Source organism: Pituophis catenifer, unplaced genomic scaffold (genome assembly GCF_029215685.1).
Source record: "Pituophis catenifer annectens isolate HBS135680 unplaced genomic scaffold, rPitCat1.0.hap2 SCAF_6, whole genome shotgun sequence".
Classification (NCBI taxonomy): domain Eukaryota; kingdom Metazoa; phylum Chordata; class Lepidosauria; order Squamata; family Colubridae; genus Pituophis; species Pituophis catenifer.
Window position 1 is genome coordinate 41,750,880 of NW_027256886.1, and position 18,223 is coordinate 41,769,102.

General features: G+C 40.5%; 1 protein-coding gene across 1 annotated transcript in view; it reads left to right on the top strand.

The window, feature by feature from the left end:
• Window positions 1–1,666: 1,666 nt before the first annotated feature.
• DNMBP (dynamin binding protein) overlaps window positions 1,667–18,223 on the top strand; it is a 41,833-nt gene continuing 25,276 nt past the window's right edge. Inside the window, exons 1-3 of the mRNA XM_070946061.1 lie at window positions 1,667–1,811; window positions 7,418–7,540; window positions 9,190–11,052. Coding sequence (XP_070802162.1) covers window positions 1,667–1,811; window positions 7,418–7,540; window positions 9,190–11,052 — 2,131 coding nt within the window. The remainder of the gene's footprint in view (window positions 1,812–7,417; window positions 7,541–9,189; window positions 11,053–18,223) is intronic.

Here is an 18,223-nt window from a genome sequence, read left to right on the forward strand (position 1 = left end):
TATTTACTAGCCTACTAAATCAGGGGTCTCCAACCTTGGCCATTTTAAGACTTGTGAACTTCAACTCCCAGAATTCCTCAGCCAGTAAAACTCTGGGAGTTGAAGTCCACAAGTCGTAAAGTGACCAAGGTTGGAGACCCCTGTACTAAATCCCTCCGTGCTGGTGTGGATCACATAGACTTGAGATGTAACAAAGATCCTTTACAACTGTAAGACTATAGACCCAGTATGATAATGTCATCCTTTAGCTATCAGGAATGTATGCTGAAATAAATTGTATGATTGGATTTGAGAGTGCCTCAAGAGCACTCTGGCTGGCAAGTGGTGCTGTCCTTATAGTTTTAATGCAAGACAATTAAAGGCAGCAATTGGTGAATTCCTCTGGCTGCATTTCCCTTCCTTCTTAGCCTCACCTGTCATTAGGAAAAACCACTGTCCATTGCTGTTCTTAAAGATGGCTTGAATTTGAGTAACAGAAGGCAAGTGCCTGGGATGGAGGCTTTAACTGTTTTTCAAGTTGCTAAATGACTGGCTGTCAGTACAGAGAATTTCTGGATGGTTAACCTGCCCTCAGGCCACAGTATTTCTCAACACAAAACTCTTATTCTTCTGAGCATTTAAACCCATGTACCAAAATAGTCTAATAGGTTATTTGAAGAGTCTGAATATTAAGATTGTTGGGGGTAAGAGGAAGGAATATAAAGATGGTTTATTTGACCAAAATTAAATTATACAGGTATTTGTGGAAATTTTTAATGGATTTTTTTTACCAGGACTGGGTGATGATGATATTTTTAAGATTTTGTTTATTTGCTATATTTCCAATTTATCTGATTGTTATCTCTGATCATTTTTCTTGGTTTTTTACTGACTCTATTTGGATGATGAAATTTGTGGGATTTATTTAATGATAAAAAGTGAGATATAAATGTAAAACAAAGGAATAAAATGGGCTCATATATCAAATTTATAATACATAGGTTGTTATTTTGGGTAACTGAATGGATTTTTTCCTGATTAGAATGGCAGATGAGGTTTTAAAGACTTGTTTGTAGAAAATGGGATGATATCATCTATCTATCTATCTATCTATCTATCTATCTATCTATCTATCTATCTATCTAAGTTATTGACCACTCATCTTATCACAGTTTGACTCTGGGGGACTTACAATATTAAAAATAGAACTATATAAATAGAATGCTACAAAACAGTAATAATATAAAATATGACAGCTAAAAAATGGGGAGAGGGGAATTGATGTGAGATGAAGAGGTTGTTTATTTGTATTTTAAGAGATGGTAATAAATTGTTACAGATGATTATACTTTCTGGGATTATAATGGGAGTTATTTCTTTTCTTTTAATTTTTTTTCTTTCTTTTTTGCACTTCTTTCTTTTTTGTATTATCCATATATTGTAATCTTTAATAAAATTATTATAAAAAAATAAAAATAGTGAGGCATTGTTGCGCTATGATTAGTGAGATGTGGAAATACATTTTGTGTTCCACAAAGGAGTAGCTGACACAAGTCTTTGCATGATTTCTGGAACGAGCTGATGTTCTTGCGTTTGTGCAACCTGTTACCTGCCTTTTTCAATTTGTAACATGTTGGCATTGCTGTCCTAATCTGGATTTTGTATCTCTTTATTGCAGATTCCAAAGATGGAGACAGGCTCCCTGGTGCGGGCTGTCTTTGATTTCTGCCCCAGCGTATCTGAGGAACTGCCACTGTTTGTGGGGGATATCACTGAAGTGCTGGCAGTCATAGATGAGTTTTGGCTGTTTGGGAAGAAGGAAGGAGTCACAGGTACATCTAAAAGGTCTTTGGGTCAGTTCATGAAGTTGGTTGCGTCAGAACCCAAAGGTGCTTTTCAAAAGCAACTGAGCTTCCTTTGTTTTTTCTTGACAGTGTTTCACTTCTCATCCAAGAAGCATACTCGGTTCTGACTGAATGGTGGGGAATGAAAGGATTTATGTTCTTTACAGTCAAAGGATATAAATCCTTTCTTTTTTTTTTTTATAGAAACTTTATTGAGATTTTTTACAGAACAAAAAGGAAATAAAAAGAAAACAAACAAACAAACAAACAAACAATCATTCAAACAATAACGTAGAACACATAAATATAATAAACATTTTCAATTTGTATCGGATGTGCAGTGTTTTAACTATTTACATAAATAATACTTGGTGACATTTTAACTCACTTTTAACCAATATTTAACACACCTTAGATCTTTCTTTCATTTTATCAAAAATGGTACAAGTGGTTGCATGATAAAAAGGATATAAATCCTTTCATTTCCCATCATTCAGTCAGAACCGAAGAAGTTCTTGGTTGAGAATGAAACCAAAGTCCAGTTGCCTTTTGACCTGGATGACTGAGAATCTCCATAGACGGTTCGGCTAGAAGTGCTAGAGGAGCTGAACAAGTAAAGCTAAGGAAATTTCATCCTAAATAAAGATTTTAAAACTTTTAAGCCTTTCTTTACTATTATTTAGCAGTTGAAAGATCAATAACTCTGATGAAAAATTAGAAAAAGATGTGATTGGATGCATATAAGCACCACCCTAATGCCCTTTCTGCCTGGTGGTTAGTGATAACTTTTCCTGTGATTTTGAAACTGGAACTGAACTTCCAGTCAAGGAAAGCATCATTTTCTGCCTTTAAAAGTGTCACGTGGTAGACCTCTGCAACCAGCAATGCAGCACAGCCCCATTCTGGTGTGCCTGAAAGGTATGCTGCACAATTTATGCTGACGTAAAAGTCTTTTTGGTTCCAGGACAAGAGGAAAGCTCAGCAAATGGCTATATGGATGAGACCATAGTCTCTGTGGAGCGTTCAGGAGACATTTTTATCCCCTTCCTCCCCCTTTTTTGAAGGGGCGTTCTGGTTTCTTTATCTAATACTTTTTGGTATTTCTGTAAATGTTTGGGCTCCCACACACTTCCTGATACCTCTCTGTTGTACTGTTTGGTCTTGCAATTAGAGAAACGAGATAGCTATTAATATATCAGAAGCTTGCTTCCCTTTTTCTTTTTATAATTCTTAGTTTCCTTAACCAGTCAAATGGAATATAATTCTCAATATACTCAGTATATGGTAATAGAATAGAATAACAGAGTTGGAAGGGACTTTGGAGGTCTTCTAGTCCAACCCCCTGCTTAGGCAAGAAACCCTACACCACTTCAGACAAATGGTTATCCAATCTCTTCTTAAAAATTTCCAGTGTTGGAGCATTCACAACCTCTGGAGGCAAGTCATTCTATTGATTAATTGTTCTAACTGTCAGGAAACTTCTCCTAAATTCCCTTCCAACTCTGTTAATCTGTATCTGTAAATTGCTTCTCTCCTTGATTAGTTGCCACCCATTGCCTTGTCCTACCCTCAGGTGCTTTGGAGAATAGCTTGACTCCCTCTTCTTTGTGGCAGCCCCTGAGATATTGGAACACTGCTATCATGTCTCCCCTAGTCCTTCTTTTCATCAGACTAGACATACCCAGTTCCAGCAACCGTTCTTCATATGTTTTAGCCTCCAGTCCCCTAATAATCTTTGTCGCTCTACTCTGCACACTTTCTAGAGTCTCAACATCTTATGGGATCAGCGTAGCCACAATACCCTGAACAATTTGGGATAGTTTTTAGGACAGTGCCTGTTTTGAAAATTAGTAATATAACCCAAGACTTCTGACCAGTGGTGGGATTCAGCCAATTCACACCTATTCGGTAGAACCGGTTGTTAACTTTCTAAGCAGTTCAGAGGTTGGAAGAAATCTTATTTTGTTTTTTCCCACTTTACAAGGCTAATCCTGTAAGGAAGGCAGGAAGTAAACATTCTGGTGTTGTTTCTAGCCTAATCTTTATTGCCCTGCTTACTGCCTCTCTGGTTAACCCTTATTATATTGTAACAGCTAAGGCGAAGCGCCCATCAACATGAGTGACATTGAGTTCATCACGCCCACATGGTCACATGACCACCAAGCCATGTCTACCCAGGTGGTCATTAGGGCAGAGAACCAGTTGTTAAATTATTTGAATCCCACCACTGCTTCTGACTTCATAAAAGCACAGTGTCTCTCTATCTTTCGTTGAAACTGCCCTTTTTTCTCTGTGCAAACCTGAAAGAAAATTATAATACTCTTGGTCAGATTTATCTTATGGGATCATTAAAGGGCATGGCCACATATAAAGGTGAGGTATGAGTTCCATCAGAATTTTAAAATATATACATATATTTCTAATAAAGGAGAATATTTGTAGCTCAGGATTGAAATGAGGGGTCCTTGATGCTCTCTGAGCTTGCTTGTTTTCTTGCAGACATTTCATTAACCTAACTAGGTAATATCATCAGTGCACTGGCCCCCACATATATTTCTGTTAGACTTTTCAGTAACCTTCCTCACTCAACCTGTTGCCTTTCAAATATATTGTTGCTATCAGTTATAGTAACTGAGAAGTCAGGAGGTTGAGGAAGGCGGCCTGAAGCAATGCTCAGACATGAATCTTCATTTGTACTGATCAATGAGAATATTTGTAGCTTAGAGTTGAAACTTGAATGTACACGCATTGTGAGCAGCGTCAGGAAACAAGCAATAGTGCAATCTAGTAGAGTAATGATAAATGAGAATATTTGTAGCTTAGGGTTGAAATGAGGGGTCCTTGGTGCTCTCTGAGCTTGCTTGTTTTCTTGCAAACATTTCGTTACCCAAACTAGGTAACTTCAGTAGTGCTAGTGAAGTTACCTAGTTTGGGTAATGCAAGAAAACAAGCAAGCTCAGAGAGCACCAAAGCCTCCTCATCTTCATTTGTAATATATTCTGATGGATATAGTAAAATATTTGACTTACCCATTTTAGCTTCTTTTTTAACCTATTATTTATTTATTTATTTATTTATTGGTTCGATTTATATGCCGCCCTTCTTCGGAGACTCAGGGCGGCTTACAATGTGTTAAGCAATAGCCTTCATACTTTTGTATATACCAGCTTAGTAGGGCTTTTGGCCCCCCCAAGCGGTGTTCTTTTTTATACAAAGTCAGTTTATTGCCCCCACAATCCGGGTCCTCATTATACCTACCTTGGAAGGATGGAAGGCTGAGTCAACCTTGAGCCTGGTGAGATTTGAACTTGCAGTAATTGCGGGCAGTTGGTGTTACTTAACAGCACTTTAGTCTGCTGTGCCACCAAGGCTCTTTCCTACCCTGCTGTTAACTCCATGAAATAGTGAAACACAGATTCAGGAACAATAATCATTAATGCATGCATACATTTTTACCTATATAAGAATTTTACCTATATAAGAATTTTACCTATATAAGAATTCTGAAATGTCAGCATCCTTTTTTGAGTTCTTTTTCTTTTAATGTCAGTATTCCTGTTAGGCCCCAAGAATCAAGAAAGACAAGGATTTAGGGTACTTCTGAATAGTTTCCTTTATTGCTCTTCACCTATAGACGCAATCTTCCCAGGATGTACATTGTGATGCAAGCTTATTGTATTTGCATCATGATGTTACAAGAAAAGAAGTTAGTAACAGAGTTGTCCTTGTGACACCACAAGACATATTTTATTAATTTGATGAAATCCCAGCTTGCTGCAGATGGCTCTGTCTTATTGCTTTCAAAAGATGGAAGAATCAAATTATGGAAATTAGTCTTTAAATATGGAGATGATTCTAAAATGGTAATGTTGTATTGTTTTGATTTTTGATGTATAACAATTGTTTTATTATAAAATTTAAATTATAAAAATTATTTACAAAAAGATGGGTGTACAGATATTTATGTTATAAAACAGGAATTCACAATAATTGTTGTTGTTCAGGAACTTAATACTAGAAAAGCAGGACAGAGCAAAAATTTGTGGAACTTTCTGCCAACAATGATTATTCCCTCTCTGTGTGTGTGTCCATGTGCATATGTCTGAAAGAGAGAAAGAGAACAGATGAAAAAAAGTTGAACAAGTGCTGATTACTAAATAAAAATGGTAACATACGCATATCACGTTAATTTGCTATAATAAACTGTGCCCATAAGAAGGCCATTTTGAAAAAGCTTTCTGATCTCAAGTAGTTGTAGAGCAGCTATCTTTTGAGAACATAAGAAAGAGAACTTGAAACAACCAGGAGAGGGAGCTATTCCCAACTCTCTGCATTCATCCATTGCACAATCTTGTGGCTCATCACAGAACCAAAAATTATTTAAGCTATAACTTAACTTCTCCAGTAAGAGATAGGGAGAGTTAACCGTCAACTGAACCACTTGATTTAATACATATATTCCAGGACCTGTTTTTAAAAGTATTAGAACTAATACAATCATTAGAGATATTGACAAGTACAGCATTATAGTTGATGTCCTGGTGGTCTAGACAGAAAATATCAATGCTTCTTCATGGACAAAAGCTCTAGATACACTTATTAGCTAGATGAATAATGACAATCACATTTCCAGTAAAAAGAACAACCTGATATGGATGGAGGGAAGAGATTGTCCCATACAAAGGAAAAGCAACATACCTCTCGGGTGAGAACCATTAAATTGATCCTAGAAGAAAGTGCTTGGAATTTTCTGTAAGGGTATTAGGAATCAAATCCTTTGTTTAGTTATATTTCAATCCTTTCATGGCTCATTTTGGTCATCTTGTTTTATGCCAGACTGGATCTGACATGAATTTGACTCCCATTTTGTTGAAAGATGTTGGCAAATAGTTCCATCATGAAGGATGGATTAAATCTTAGCAAAATAAAATCCATACTAAACATTTCTGAATTGTCATTTAGCTATAAATGCTTGCTATTCTAAAAAAAAAAAGAGCTTTAATGTAGAAATTCACTTGATGTTTCTGTGGAATTTTCTATTTCAATTAAGAAATTTTAATTTTCCTTAAGGGTACAATTGTGATAGTAGACAATACTAAGTAAGGTGGACCAATGACCTGGTAAATCATAGCACATTTTCCTTATATTTTCATATTGTTGGTGTTACCAATGGAAGTTATCAAAGTTTGTCAATTCTCATGAAGCAAAACTCAATTCACGTTTGCGGTTTCCAACAATGTACACTGCAGAATTTCTTTATCTTAGCAAGTGTACAGTATATTAAATGAGGAAAGCAGTATATTAAATGAGGAAAGCAGTACAAATCCCTCGATTTTACGGAATTGACAACAGAATAGTTAGCACTGAAGACAGTTTATTACACTGCTCACTTCCCACCATATTTTCAGTGTGAAAGGCTGGGAGAATCCTGATGAAAAGGATGGCAGCAGGAGAAAACTTTGAGGTGCTTTTATGCCATGGTAAAGAATGAAATAGATAGATGTCGGGGGACAGAACCATGACTATCATTTCCACTATTTAGATTTTTTTTTTCCTGTTCTATTGAAAATGCTCTTTGCTCTTATCCATTTTAGGCCAGTTCCCCAGCAGCTTTGTAGAACCTGTGGATGTTCCTGTTATGAAGCAAGGAGAGAAGCTGTTTGTTTGTATCAGCAACTTCACTTCCCAAGAGCCTGGCAGCTTGGCCCTGCAGAGAGGTACTGGCGATTTCCATGCATTCCTTACTTGGGCAGGAGTTCCTTAATGCTCTGCTCTTCTCTAGATCTCTGTCAGTCCATCAAAAGGAATTCTCTTCGGCGTCCTTTCTCCCTTACAGTTCTAATCATAGTGGTCCAGGGCTTTCTGCTTCTGTACCTTAGTAGTCTTGCTATATTGGAACAGAAGTCTGATAATCTCTACAGTCACTAGGATAATTGCTATTTTCCAGCACATTTGGTCTAGTGGTTAAGGCAGTAAGCTAGAAATTAGGATACTTCGAGTTCTAGTCCTGCCTTAGGCATGAAAGCCGGCTGGGTGACTTTGGGCCTGTCACTCTCTCTTAGTCCAATCCACCTCACAGAGTTATTGTTGTGGAGAAACAGGAGGAGATGGGAGTATTGGATTTGTTTGCCACCTTGAGTTATTCATAAAAATAATAAAGGCGGAATAAATATAAATAAATAAATATAGTTGTTTGTCAGATGCAATTGAGAGCAATCTTTGTGACTGGCTGCTTTGAATTGAAATCATAAGTTGGACTACAGATAGTTCTCAATTTAGAACCATTCATTTAGTGACAATTCAAAGTTACAGCAGCACTAAAAAAAAGTGACTTGCAACCAGTCCTCACACTTACAACTGTTGCAGCATCCCTATGGACATGTGATCAGAGTTTGGTCTCTTGGCAACCAGCATGTAGTTATGATGACTGCACCATCCCAGGGTCATAGGATCACCATTTGCAACCTTTCCAAGTGGCTTCCAACAGGTAAAATCCTTGGGGAAAGCCAGATTTGCTTAACTGCAGTGATTTGCTAAACAATCATGGCAAAAAAAGGTCAACATCCACTCACTTAACAACAACAGTTTTCAGTACCATCAACCATGGTATCCTTTTGGGTCAGCCTCAGGAGCTGGGAGTGGTGGACAGTTTACCTCCTTCCTCCAGGGCTTGTCCCAATTGGTGTTGAATGTTGATAGGAAGCCAGAGGAAGAGGCTGGAGCCCCTGCTTCGTAGAATGCTGCAGGGCTCAGTCTGGGGGAGATCATTTGTCACCGACGTATCATCAGTCTGTGGATGATTCCCAGGTGAAATAAACAATGTTATGGATACCCTTTCATGGTGCTTGGAGACTCTGGGGGTCTGGATGGAGAACAACAGGTTTCAACTGAAGACTGGTAAGACTGGATGTAGGAAGGAGGCTTCCCTGTATCTGAGGGTTATCATTTTCAGTCTTGGATGTGGTTTGCCCTTCCCCAGATAGACTTAGAGCTAATATGCAGATCCTCTCGGATTCATGATCCCTGCTTGAGGGTAAGGTGGCAGTCCTGGCGAAGAGATTTTTGCTCAACTTCCTGTTTTGCATTAGTTACGCCCTTTCCTGGATCAGAAAGCCTTTCTTTCTGTCATTCATGTCCTGGTCATCTCACATACAGACTACTGCAATGTACTTTATATGGGGCTATCCTTGAAGAGTATCTGGGAATATAGAACAAGCAGTTTTGGGTACCTCTATGGTAACACCTTGGCTATGTGAAATGCCAACTGGGTGTCAGTTTACTTCTGGGTCCAAATCAAGATGTTGACTGGTTGGTGTAGAAATTTGATAAATAAAATAAAATAATAATGTGTTCCTTATCCCTGCAGGAGACCTGGTGATTTTGAATGATTCTATAGCATCTCCTTGGCTGAAAGGCCGGAGCAGCTGGGGAACCAGTGGTTTCTTCCCATCATCCTGTGTTCGAGAACTCAGCCTCTCAGGTTTTGGTCCCCGATTCCTACATGGCGCAACACTGGAAATGCCATCCTATGCTCTAGGTCAGGCCCGAGCACTGATGAGTCTTTCAGCCCAGATGGAGGAGGAACTTGATTTCCGGGAAGGGGATGTAATTATCATTGTTGGAATTCCAGAACCTGGATGGTTTGAAGGGGAGATTCAAGGTCGCCGAGGCATCTTCCCAGAGGGATTTGTGGAGCTTTTGGGTCCCCTAAAAACCAACAATAACCCAAATGATCCGACTTCATCAGAGATTCCAAAGATAAATGGAATGAAAGATACATATCCCCAGGAAGAGGAGAAGCCGTGGAGTGATGAAGTGGCATTGTCAGGACCTTATGGGATTGCTCTCTATCAGTTCCAAGCCCTGGAATCAGCAGAACTAGACTTTGAGGTGGGGGAACGGATCCGAATTCTGGAAGTTCTGGAAGATGGCTGGCTAGAGGGCGAACTTCGAGGAAAACGTGGCATCTTTCCTCACCGGTTTGTGAAGTTGGAGGAGAACTGCCTACAGCCTAGAAAGCAATGGAAATCTGGATATTTGCCAAAGGGGGTGGATTCTGTTATAGCCAGTCTTCACAAAGCAGGTTGCCCTGGCATGTCAGAGGAGCCTGGATGGAGTTCAGATTATACTGAGGAAAAGACTTGTCAACTTCCTTTGATGCAAAGGAATTATTTGGACTCTGAAGTAAAACAGAACCAAATACCAAATCACCAGAAGGAAAGCTGCCTTGGCTCTGTTCCTTTAGAAGTGTCAGGCACTTCCCCCCTAGATTCTAATAAAACTGTCAATGGAGTTTCTTCCATACCTCATTCTCCACTTCAGGTAAAAACCCAACACTATGACCATTCGGATAAACCAGAGCCCATTCAAACCCCCAAAACTTCATGGGACCATTTGAAAGGCTGCAAGCACTTAGAGCAGGATGGAGAGGGTCATAGTCTGATCCACCACAACATTCTTTGTGAGGACTTAGTTGTTTGCATGGATGGTCAGCAGCAGAAACCTCAATCTCATTCTTCCAGCTTCCATGGAACTCAGGAGAGCTTGGACATTTGGCCTGTCTGTCAAGGTACTCAGAATGAACTTCCTCAAGATGTGGCCCACGGGGAGATCTGTGGGGACCTTGACTCAAAACTGACAGAGCAGCTGGCTCAGTTTGAACAGAGCCTGACAAATCCTATAGGCCATGGTGGCTATGACACTTTTGAGCAGGATAATGTTGCTCGGCATTTTTCCATTCTGGATTTCAATTGTGAGAGAGATATTGTATGTGGTACAGTAGAGAATACTTCACAGAGAAGAAAGGTGCTACGGCCACCCCCTCCTCGACCTGGTATTCCTGTCTCTGCCTCACCACATGTGCCAGTAAGGCTCAGCCCCAGCATTGCATCTGTCTCACAGAGTATTCCACCTTCTATGCGGCCCTCCAGGCCAGCACCACTTCCACCTCCAGGGAGCCAAAGGAAAAGCCCAGCCACAGTTAAGTTGGGGAGCAGAGAGAGACAAGGGAACACTATTGAGTCTGGAAAAACATCTCCATGTCCTTTCTTATTGAATCGTATTCAAGAATTAGAGCAAGAACTTGATTTTTACAGGAAGACTCACACAGAGCTCAGTGCAACACTGGAACAGCCACAAGACGAGGCTGGACGAGCTGAGACATTAGAGAACGTGGACCTCTGTGACTGTAAAATATCATCTCTGTGCCTGGAGCTACAGGAGCTGAAGGGTGAGTACTGTCAGTCTCGGTGAGGGTGGATAGAGAGGACAGACCCTAACCCACATCTACCTTTTGCATAGGTGGAAATGAAAAAGGAGGAAAGAATATATGTATTCTTTCAGGGTTGAAATTTTGAGTCCTTGATACTCTCTTGAGCTTGGCTGTTTGCTTGCAGACATTTCATTACCTAAACAGGTAACATTATCTGTATGGTGAAATGTCTACAAGCAAACAACCAAACCTAGATGTCTATGGAGATTCTCAGTTATCTAGGTCATGGTTGTCCCAAAGATGCTTTTTTTCAAGAGGCAACTGGACTTTCTGGTTTTTCTTTGAAGACGTTTCGCTTCTCATCCAAGAACCAAACCTAGAGAGCACCAAGGACTCCACAAAGAAAGAGGAAGTAATAGGACACTATGTTAAATTCAGCCCTATTCTCTCACAACATCTTTCTGGTTTTTAAGATGCACAATAATCTAAACTGCCTCTTGCTCTTCCAGGATCTTTGACTGGGGCAAGTATTTACAGAAAAGGTTTTTATGTTCAATATCTCATACTGTATTTCCAAAAGAGGCCTGAGGCTGGGAAGAATGTGCCAGATTGGGTCTGTACTGGGATACTTGTGGGGAAAATACATTCTAGATGTCCACTTTTCTTGCTTACAACTGTAATCAGATCAAACTATAACTTCAGCAGTGATATTGTATAATGCATTAGTTATTTTAAAAAATTGGCTTAGCTTTTGAACATGTTGCTTACTCACTGGCTGTTTCTGGGCAACAACCATGGCGTGACAATGTTATTACCACAGAGCTTCTTAACTTGTTTCAGGTGTTAAAAAATAAATATGTAACAGTAATGCGGAAGCAAATTCCTTTTACTCCTCACTCCTTTTACTCTGATTCTGTCTGTTGACAGTGAAACCCTGCAAAAAGAATACAAACAGGTAAAGAACATGCAAGTAGCCCTCCAAAATGAATACTGTATTTAGGCCAAATGCCCAAACAAGTTCTTGTATATATCCTACAACCCAATATGAAGAAGAATGGAATAGCATTAGCAATAGCACTTAGACTTACATACCGCCTCATAATGCTTTACAGCATTCTCTGGGTGGGTTAAATGTCAGCATATTATCCCCAAACAATCTGGGTCCTCATTTTACTGAAGGATGGGAGGCTGAGTCAACCTTGAGCTAGTTAGGATCAAATTTCAGGCTATGGGCAGAGTTAGCTTGCAATACTGCATTCTAACCAGGAGGATCAATATCAATTAACTAGAAATTGAGAGGGGTAGGGTTGGGGAAGAATGAAAATAATAAAGTTGCTCTGAATCTTAGGAGAATAACTTGCTGCCAATCACTGTGTGCATAAATTATTATGTACAAATGTTTTCTTTCTATTTTTATTGACTAGAAAGCTATTAGCACTTGGGAAGATACACTTAAAAATGCCAGCTCTCTCAAATCCACTGAATAAATAAACAGTTTGGCTCATCTGAGTTCTTTGCAGGGCATCATAATTCTTTCTTGGTGCTTTTCTCCACTTCCTGCCCCCTCCCCAATAATGATTATGTAATTTTGTTCATCTTTATGAGGCACAGAGACTTGAGAAAAATAGACATGAGCAAATAAAAGAATTAGTGGTCATAGAAAGACAGAAAACATCTTCCTTTTATCTTCTTAGAAAATTTGCTAAGTAGGTGTTTTTGTGTTTTTCTTTGAAAGCTGTGAAATTAGTTGTCTTTCTATATAAATTGTTTTATTCTGCATTACATGCCACGGCTTTATTTTCTGAAGTTTAATCATTCCCATGCTAATTATCAGGGACTTAATGTCTATCTAGGATTTTGTAAGCTTGAGACAATGAATTAACTGAACTCTGAGATATGAAAAGCATTCAAGCCCAGTGCTGTATTATTTGCTATGTATTTGGGCTTCTTGGATGAAATAGAATGGGTCACTGGGAAACAGGTTGATGCGAGATATCTTAATAGTCAATGATTCTACTACAAGAAGACCAGAGACGTCTAAGAATCCAAAGTTTGGCAATTTTCCAAAGCTGCGTGCTTTTCAAAAATGTATTCCCACACCCAGAGAAGTCCTTGGGTGATATAAACACATAAACCACATGCTTAGTTTTCCTGAACCTACGAGCCCTAAAGAGAGGTCACTTACTCCTGCCTTTAGCATTATAAAGCAGAGAAGCCGGTTTGGGCAGGGCACTGGTCCAATCCAAACTGTGGTATTCTTGTTACTCATTACCTGCCAGCAGCAGGGAGAGGCTGTCTGAACTGGCTGCCTATTGGGTACGAAGGTTACACAGCTTCTCTGTTGTAGGCAGTTAGTCAGCACCGTCTGAGGGGTGAGGTGCAGGGAAAGGGTAGTTATGAAGGAATGGTGAACTTCTGAGAAAGGAAAGGGGGAGGGGTGGGATAAGAACACACCAGGAAGAATATGAGCATTTATTCTGAGTCCAGAAATCAGATAAACTCTCCAGGACAACAGATCTGTCTGTCACAATTCCCCAACCGTGAGTACAAAGACTACAGCTCTGTAAGAAGACGAAAGATTTATAAGGAAGGTGGGCAAGATGGTGGTAGAGAAAACTGGAAGAGCGAGTGTAGAAACAGGGACCTGTATGGCACCATCAGACCTGTGAAGAGAGTCTTTGAACATTTCAAAAATGGAGATAGTGGATACAGGGACGGCAGTGTGACCAGAAACTGCAAGGACTATGTGGAGGAGGATAAACAATCCGTGGACCAGAGGAAGATGAATCTGTATGAGGAGCATGAGACAGGAAGCAATGGTTATCTGGAAGAAGACGGCTACTATACAGACTTTGAAAATAATACCCAAGTGGTTCACAAGAAATCTGTTGTGCATAAAGGCGACCAGGATGCCGATTTTAGATTCTCCAGAAATGGAGATACAAACTGTTGGAAGGGAAATTGGAATTTCCATGACCGTGCAACAGAGGATTGGAACACAGGTGGCCATACCTTGGATAGGATTGATAAGAAGAAAAATGACAGGTATGTGGACTATAGCAGTGACTGGAAATACTTTGGGAAGCCAGAAAGCTTATTTATGTTGTGTGAAGTCTCCCACAATGCCCAACATTCAGGAGCAATTTCTGGGAGCTGTACCACGGATGTTATAAAACACTCTGCCCTAGAAGATCCACCACCTTGGTCCCTGAGAAATGAGAATGGCAATCAGGAATTAGAACCTGGGTGTGAAATTGCCAAATCACGGTATGCGCCAGATACCAAAAGGATTGAAACTGCAGCAGGTGCGCACATCTGGAAGGGTGGGTGTCCCAGAACACGTGCAGGACGCTCAGACTGGAATCTGGACTGGGAGGATGAAGCTGGAAGGGCAGGTAGCTCAGAAGCCTGGCAACGGAACAGCTGTTACCGTCGTACCGCTCCCAGCGTCCTCAGGCACCATATAAAAGGAAAGCAAGGTAAGTTATGCGAAATCATCAAAGGATTGTGGGGCAAACTCTACAGTTCTTTGGATGTCCATACCTTCTCCAGACAAGCAGCCAGTGGTAAAATCCAAATTTTTTTACTATCGGTTCTGTGGGCGTGGCTTGGTGGGCATGGTGTGGCTTGGTGGGTGTGGTTTTGTGGGCGTGGCAGGGAAAGGATACTGCAAAATCTCCATTCCCACCCCACTCCAGAGGAAGGATATTGCAAAATCTGCATTCCCACCCTACTCGGGCCAACCAGAGGTGGTATTTGCCGGTTCTCTGAACTGCTCAAAATTTCCTCTACCGGTTCTCCAGAACCTGTCAGAACCTGCTGGATTTCACCCCTGCAAACAGCCCTAAAACAAACACCTGCATTTACCACAGCATTGTAAAATGAAGAACTGCCTGTCATTCATCAGCTATTTTGTAGAAATTAAATAATTGTTTCTCATACTGTAAATAATCTTTATACATTAGACTTGGTTTCTTTTGTGCTTGCCTTTTCTCTTTCCTGGATAGGATAAATAGCTACTACTGCAGCATTAGTAAAGTGGCCTCTCCCTTTCTCTGTATGGACTAGCTTCCAAAAGAATCTTTGAGCTCAGGACCGGATCCTGTGCAGTTCTTTGAAACTAACTTTGCATCTCCTTTATTGGTTTATTAGTTAAGGTGTTGAACAAAGACCCTGAATCTAATCCCCCCTCATCCACGCCCCTCACTGAGATACTTGTGCCATTCCTTTTCAGTTCCATCTACCTCTCGAGGCAGTTGTTCAGGGGACTAAGAAAAAAGTGATCTGAATATAAAGTTTCATAAATTTCAGAGTTCTAAATCTAAGGATAATTAATTAATTTTCCCAAGGGACCACATTGAGAAAGTAGGACTACTGTGAAGGGCTGAACCAATAAGGCTGTGAAATGTGTAGGCATGCACACAGGCACATACATAAATTGAAAAAAAAAATAGTAATCGCCTTCAAAATAAAAGCAATATAGTGTATGCATGGTATACACTTATATACAAGTTCTAATTTCTCATTCATCTCAAATGGGCCAGACAGGAACAGTTTAAGGGCCAGATGTGGCCCAGGGGCCATAAAATGCCCAGGTTTAGTCTAAGACAGCGGTCCGTGGACCACTGGTGGTCCGTGAGAAAATTTTGGTGGTCCGCAGAAAAATTATTTGCATTTTTTATATTGCACTAAATTGGGGTCCTCAAAATACAGCCCCTGGGCCGGATACGTGCAATGAACATTTGTGTTGCTGCAGAGTCTCCCCCTTCGGGGTCTTTTTGTGTGGGTCGGAGGGGGGCAGAAATTCTGACTCGGGGTCTGTTTCAGCCTCCTGGTGGGGGGCTTTGGGCAAAGGCTGGAGGGAAGCGCCACTGGTGGCAAAGAGCCGGAGGGCCTCATTCCAGTGGGACTGCATCATGGCCTGGAACTGGCTGACCATCTATGCCTGCTGAGCCTCCAGGTGCCGGTATCTGGCCTTGCACTCCCACAGGTCTTCGCTCTGCTTGGAAAGCCTATGCTCCTAGTCCTCAGTGAGGTGCTTCTGCTGAGCTTCCTTCTCGGCCAGATCCAATTTGAACTGAGCCAGCTGTTTCGTCAACTCTTTCTCATAGTGGCTGCTTAGCTCCAACAACTGCTTCCTGTTGGGGCACTAAGGAGACTGGGTGGGCAAGTGAGGAGGGGCTTGGAGGGGAGGGGTGAGTAGTGGCTGGCAAGGTGCCCCTCAACGTGAGTGACATTGAGTTGACCACACCCACCCAGACCACCTAGCCACCCCTCCTATCCAGCCGGTTATTAGGCAGATCATGTTAGTGGTCCGCAGGATTTAAAATTATGAATTTAGTGGTCCCTAAGGTCCGAAAGGTTGTTGACCCCTGGTCTAAGCAATACATACGGTACTGTAAACATCCCGCAGAACCTCTTGGAAATCTTGGGCTGTGAGATTCTTTCTTTTTTTTTCTTAATGTGCAGAATTGAGAGGCTGACCAACTCCCCAACAATCATGGAGAAGTCTCCAACTGTCATGGAGAAAATGTGCTTATATGGTCACTAGGAGTCAAAAACAACTTTATGGCACATAATTAATTAATCAACTCTCAAACAGTTCTGGGCAGCTTATAGTTTAAAATAGAAAATTAGCACTAAAGAAATGTTAGATAAGTCATTATGTAGAACAACTACCCTGTTCATACATGAAGTTTTGCCAACATTTTGTTAACCAGGACTTCTTATTAAATTACAGCATGTTAACAGAGTATGCTAAACAAAAATACATCATATTTTAATACCAAGTGTAAACCAGCCAATATCTCTTTGGGCTGCAATCTTACCTTAGTTTATAGTTCTCCAAACTGACATGTTTTTGATATCTTGCTTTGCAACCTTCATAATTTTAAGCCGATTTATTTGAGAAAATTAATTTAGCTGGGTTTCTCATTTACTGGTGAAGTGTTTAATTTTCCTTAATATGAAGCTTGCTTTGCCTGCTGCTTTGAGCTTATTCTTTGCAGCAGTAGCACTTGCATACCTGTCTTACAGCATGCCCATTCACTTTGGTCCAGTTCGCTTGGATTAGCTATAAGGAAGTTATCTGTACTTGCATTGAGAAATGTAGGTGAGAAATGCACTGAGTCTTGTTTTGTTTTCGGTGCTACAAACCAGCCCAGTTTTTATATTCGGCCATTGTGCTAGATGCATAATGCTGTAAGCAAATGTTATTGTTCCTTTATTGCCATCAGTGTGCATAGACATTTACAAAGTGACTCAAGCAAAAGATCTTATGCTCTGGTCTTGTTTATCTTAAATCCTCCCTTATGGGTTCCCTTGGAATATGAGTGTAACAAGGCATGGTGGGCTCAGATTTGAAGGCAGTGTTGTATACTAAGAATCTGATAAAGCCTTTCAGTATTATCAATCAGATCTTAGATTACAAAAGGAGAAGCAGAGCTGATGTGTGATTAAAATTTGGGCATTTGGCACCTGGCATGTATTTGTAGCATCCTGAGGTCTTGGGATTTGATCTTCCCAAAAAGCTTCTGAGAAGCAGAGGCAATGAGGGAAGCTGAATTTGCTTGACAACTGTGATGATTTGCAGAAAAATAAGGTTGTAAAATTGGGCACAAATTACTAAATGGCCACATCACTTAGCAACAGAAGATGTGGGCCCAATTATAGTCATAAGACAAGGACTAGCTGTAACACAGTTTTCATCATTTGCCAGCTCCCAAACAGATACTTATGCGTCCAACCCAGTGGTGAAATGCACTTACTTTCGCTACCGGTTTGGGAATGTGAGCGCGTGTACCTCTCCTGCTCATGCGCAGAGCCTTCTGTTCATGCAAAGAGGGTCAAAAATGGGACATAATAATGTCCCGGCAGGTAGGCAGAGTTTCCCGCCGCCAGCTCTACCAGTTCGCGCGAGCCGGATAGATCCGGCAGTTTTCACCGCTGGTCCAACCTATACATCTTATTACTCTGTGTGTTCTGGGTGTAACACTTAAGTTGCTTATGTTCATCTGCTACTGTAACACACACACGCACACACACACACACACAAAAAGCATGTACTTCTATATACCAACATTCCACCGTGTGATAGGTTATTATCTACTTCATCTCTTATTACTCATCTCTTGCTTCTGCCTTTATTATCAGTTATACAATGCTCAGTAGACAGTGGCCTTAGTATTTC